Raw genomic sequence first — 5,515 nt, 5'->3', positions numbered from 1 at the left:
GTAAATATCGTTGTTTATTGCTAGATTTCATTATTGAGACGTATTTTCCCTGATGAATGTCTCTAGAAAACGTGTTTGGAAACTTTTTTTATCCATTTCGTTTTTCGTCATGACTACGTCCAATGTCCGCTTCGCTGATTCTGTTTATTGCCATATTAATGATGTTGTCTCCGCGCCGCTTATTATATTCTATTACAAACACGTCCATTGGAGGATATAAAATCAGGTCATTCTAAACCTCAACAGCTTTTAAAACCCAAAGCAAAGTCATTTTCTGTGAAAGTACACATACCTACATGTATATAGAACGTAAGAGAACAACAACAACCTACTACGAACATAATAGACTACAAAGGGCGTGTGGGTGCTATAAAAGGCGGGCGGCAGGTGAGGCGAAGTACGCTCCCTCGACGAGTAGTGTAGTGACCAAGGCGTCCAACGCGCACCTTCGGCAGGGGAGAGAAAAGAGATTGTGTGTGAGCTCTAGAAAGGTAGAAAAAGGGAGGAAAAGAGGTAGAGAGCTAGGTTAGCAAGTGCGTTGAAGTGGAGTAAGTGAGTAGGTGAGGGAGTGAAAGTAAAGCCAGATTTGTTCAGAAAGCTAGGCCGACGAACCCAAAGCAGCGCTTCCAGCAGCGAAATAAGCAAAATGTTTACATCATTCAATACCATGACTACTTCCAGGCGTGAGGGGGATTGCAGCTACTGCATGGCTGCGCTCGAATCTTACGCAAAACGCTGCGAAACAGGACTCGCAAGCTTTGAACGTCTTCTGAAGTCGCTACGCCGGCATACACCTGCAAAGCAAGATTCTGTAAGGACGACGGTTCCGTACGTACTCTGACGATCGTCGATGCTAAATCGGTATTGTAGGACGGCTTGTGACCACCTACAAAATAGACGTCACCAATGGGATCTTGGCATGAGTAAGGATAATACCCTGCCTCCAATGGTGGCTGGATGTGCGACGTGTTCACACGATACCAGCATAGTAAGTCAGTGTGAAAGATGGAAATGTCATTGCGGTAACTCGTTCCATTGTCAAAAGAACCACCACAGAGGACCAGTAAGGACGTCGAGCTCGGGGCCAAAGAAGCACAACTTCGCTCTTCAGGCAGTTCTCCCGTCACTGGCAAAGCACCACTCCACTCCGTCGATTCTAAATTTAATCGATGAAGATCATTTTTCAATTCCTCAGTCGAATTGCAAGCTCCGCCAAAGACGTATGCGAACTTGCCGCGATTGGTGAACGCAGAGTCATATCTAGGGTCTGGTGCGTCACCAGTGTATAGCATCTCTCTCCACGTACAGCTACCAGTACTAGCATGATCTCCTGTGTCCAGCACATGTACTGCGTTGTTTACATACCCGCGTACTGTTTCCAGGTATGATGCTGGGGTTTGAACGCCCTCAGTTTGCGAGGGACGCTCCCCAACTCCACCAAACACATAGCATTCATTCCATTTCACATTGGAACACATACCAACGTTAGACTTTGGTGTCGGCGAACTGCCGCGAATGTTGACCTGAGAAACGGTCCGCGTACATGGATTAAGATGGAAGACGGTATTGCAGAAGGTAAGGTTTTCATGCGGTTGGTGAAATCCTCCGAAGTAGAAAATATCAGAACCGACGGCAGCTGCAGCACAACTCCTGACGTGAAGCGGGTTAGGATTGGTCAATAACCATGCTGTCTCGTATTTGATTTGTACTGATTTGAAGTCATGTTCTGGGTCTGGATCATGTGGACAACGAGGCGTTAACGATGGTATTTGTATGCACTGAAGAATTCCCTCTGGACTAATCCAAGGACAACCACCCAATGTGTAGATCGTCGAGTCGACTATGCAACTAGTCTTCATGACCCACGGCTGTTCCGTTTCCTCGCGCATTTGGAAGGGGTTCCTCCACACACGAACAGACATGGCTGGCTGAGTAGAAGGAGCAGCAGTGAGACGGAGTAGCGAACAGCTTATATGTTTCACTTCACACTGACTAGATCTTCACTGATACTTTGTAGCTACGCTGCACTAAAGGACATTACAACACAATTGAACTATTATACGAAACCAAAGTAAGAGATAATGAGGGTGATAGCAGACACCAATGTAGGCGCTAACAATTAGCTTGACGCGAAACGGGGATAGTGTCTGTATTTCACGGTACGAAAGGCGAGTATATAATCGTTTAGTATGTCCCCTTATTTTAGCGTGCCCAAGCCTTTTGCAGGGGGAAAATATGCACAAGCGCAACCTCAAAAGGAAGAATACGAACGAAAAATGGCTTCCAACACGGGCTAATATGGAGGGTGCTAAAATGGCAGTGAAAACAGTTTAAGTTAATACGGAAGGAGCGAAAAATGGCAGTGAGCATAGTCCAATGCCTGGGCAGATTCTTGCTACTCGGATTGTTATTAATGTTGTTCGTTCTGGCCTTGGTTATGTGTGAGACATGCTGTTGGTGACAATGCATGAGCATCAATTTTTCTTCCTCAGGCACGAAACAACACGCTCCGCTCATATCCCCACTCCCTCATCGCAACTTGGAATCAGCTCCCACCTACCCTTCTGCAGTCTCCCCCTTCTCGCAGAGGTATGCACACGTTTAAGAAAAACGTCAACGACCACTTGCGGCGCAGCAAGTGGGAGTGGGCCACAGACAGGCTATGATCTCTGCCAACACACCAGCGTAATTATACTGACCGCGCTCCAGCTCCCTTCTACCCCTCTTTGATCCCCTTCGCTCAGCCTTTAAATCCGATTATCAGTTCACTCCATCTTCCTACGGTGCACTGCTTTTACTATTGTTTTGTCCTATCTCAATCTCAAATTCTCCCCATTATCGTTTGCAAAGCCGGTGCTTCCATCTTGGATGCACATGTTTCTTTTCTCCTATGTATCAGCGCACAGGAGTAACGATGATCCCGAGACCTTTGGTCGGAGGAGTTACTTTTGCCCGCCCCCCACTTCCATCCAATATGCCACCGCCCCCGCTGTGCAGCATCTGATGGTACTGTGATATTCAGTAAAAAAAAAATCAAGAGCGTGTAAACGGATCTCACCGTCAAGCAGTCCATGCTGAGAATATAAACGTGGCTTTCAGGACTGGCAAGCATGAACAACGGAAGAAGCACTCCGGTTTGGTATACTTTGGAATACAATCTGCTCTCCTACGATGCATCTATCATGGTTACTATTACTATCATGTCAGCATGTTTCAACAGCTCTCGGGATGCAGTCGTTCAGCAGGCACAGAAGGACGGTGTTGTTAGATTCGGTACTATTCCTAGAACGAGAGTGTTACGAAATAGTGGTTGCGACTTCGGCGATGATTTGTAAGAAAGGGTCTTCGACGTCTGTTCTCACCGTTCAACAACGACACTGACTCACGCTACTATCTGGTGTTGACGAGGTGTTTGTCGCGCTGGAAACGGAGCGTCTCTGTAAGTTTGTATCCCTGGTGATGTTTGTGCTTGGAGAGCACTATACATAATTATGGTGCTCTTCAGCCACAATCTTCCTCAGCCTACGCAATGTCAACTGATGAGGGTTGACTTCCCCGAAACACTGTGTATTGAGCAGGGAGTGGTGAGTGGTGCTTTCTTGCAGGTTTGCCGAATGGACGGTTCGATGGACTTTTCGTGTGGTCTGGATGGCGGTCGTGAGTCAGTCAAGTGAGAATTCAAGTCGGCAGGAAAACTGCGAGCTCCCATGTAGGGAGCAACACGCGCTTCCCAATCATCGCCGAAGTCGCACCAGCCTCTTCTTCACATTGTCGTCCCCAGCGCGGACTTGCGAATTAGATTTCTTGGAGGCAACAACGTTGTGAATGACCAACAGTCCTCAGCGCTTGTTCACCACCTCCATGAGCGACATTGACACACGCTGATATCTTATGTGCAAGGGGGGGGGGTTGGCGGCGCTGGAGCGTCTCCGTAGGTGTGTATCCCTGGTGATGTTTGTCCCTGGAGAGCACTCTTCAAATGGTGCTCTTGTTTGTTTGTTTGTATACTTTATTTGAATTTGCTAATCTAAATGAGCACAAATGCTCAATGACAAGACAGCTAATATGTTATTATGTGTATTGAGCAGGGAGTGGTGCTTTCTTGCAGGTTTGCCGAGTGGACGGTTCGATAGACCTCTCGTGTGATCTGGATGACAGTCGTGACTCAGTCAGGTGAGAATTCAAGTTGGCAGGAAAACTGCGAGCTCCCCCATAGGGAGCAACATACGCTTCCCAATTATCGCCAAAGTCGCACCACCCTCTGTTTTATATTTCCCATATAGACCGAAGTCGAGGTCAATATCCTATTTATCACGATTCCTTTGCTATAAGCGCGAAAGTTGATCCTGCTATTTTAGCCTTTTTAGTATAGCATTTGTACTTTAGTGTACATAAGATGCTGCCTATTTTGGGTACAAGACTGTAAGAACAACAGGGTTCAGCTTCTGCAGCACAGTGGCTGGGTGGTATAAAAGTTTGCCTGAGATTCATTCTGCAGTGGGTTCGAATCCTGCTTGTTCTCTTCCTTTGTCTTCTTTCTTCCAAATTTTCTTTCTGAAGTGGATAGAAAATTTCGAAGTCCCTCCAAAGTCGAAAGATTGCAACGCCTAAATGGTCGATATAACCAGTCGATTCAAGCAGTCGATATACCGGCGATATGGGTAATACATGACCAGCCAAGGATCACAAAATTAGTGCAGGGCGATATGGAAGAGAGATAAATATTAATTCAACATCTCCTGGCTCGTCAGAAGACTGCCAATATATAAGAAGTCGGGTGGTAGCCAACCACGGCGAACTGAATAATAAGGAGAGAAACAAAGAGAGTACTGCAAGGGGAGGCATGACGAAAATGGTGAGATTATTTAGGACGAAGAAGCTGAAGCTTGAACTCCTTAATGTCTGTGCATGCTTTAAGGCTAGTTGGCAGAGAAGACCAGAGAGTGTATGCAGAGAAGATAGGAGATTTCAGAAACAGGGAGGTATTGGCACGGGGTAATGAGAAGGAATGACGTGTTGATCTGGTGGACACAAACCAGTTATACTCAGCAAAGTGTTTTGGAGCCAGGTCTACTAAGATCATGTGTACAAGGATGCAAAGATGTTGCTGGTGTCGCTCTAAGAGGGGAGATACTGAAGCTAAACTGTAGAGACGTCGGGAGGAGAATGTTTGATTTATGCGAAACAGGATTTTTAGAAGCAGACGCTGGTGTATTTCCAGAGTTTGAACAAGGGCCTGAGACAAACCGCACCACGCTGTGTCACAGTAATCAAATATAGGTAGAATATACGACGTAAAGAACAAAGGTAAAAGATAAATCCCCATATCAACCACTTTTTAAACGTTGGGGTATTTACTTTGCTTTATTCCCGTAGCTATGCAGAAGGCGTTACTTCAGTAACGTCTGGCGCTAGCCAGGGTCCACACAGCTTTAATTCCCGTAGCTATGCAGAAGACGTTACTTCAGTAACGTCTGGCGCTAGCCAGGGTCCACACAGCTTTAATTCCCGTAGC

The 5,515-nt window shown here is 46.4% G+C and overlaps 1 protein-coding gene across 1 annotated transcript; it reads right to left on the bottom strand.

The window, feature by feature from the left end:
- Positions 1-671: 671 nt before the first annotated feature.
- On the bottom strand, positions 672-1,922 carry LOC135821719 (kelch domain-containing protein 1-like). The gene has a single exon (XM_065334718.1). It carries the CDS (start codon positions 1,920-1,922, stop codon positions 672-674), a length of 1,251 nt encoding a protein of 416 aa, XP_065190790.1.
- Between the last annotated feature and the right edge of the window lie 3,593 nt (positions 1,923-5,515).

The sequence above is a fragment of the Sycon ciliatum genome, chromosome 7 (genome assembly GCF_964019385.1).
Source record: "Sycon ciliatum chromosome 7, ocSycCili1.1, whole genome shotgun sequence".
NCBI lineage: Eukaryota > Metazoa > Porifera > Calcarea > Leucosolenida > Sycettidae > Sycon > Sycon ciliatum.
Note: the sequence above shows the minus strand (reverse complement) of the source record. Positions and strands in the feature narration are given on the sequence as shown.

What these genes read in the sequence shown, in the direction of transcription:
- LOC135821719 (XM_065334718.1), bottom strand. Translation starts at nt 1,922, where the DNA reads ATGTCTGTTCGTGTGTGGAGGAACCCCTTCCAAATGCGCGAGGAAACG.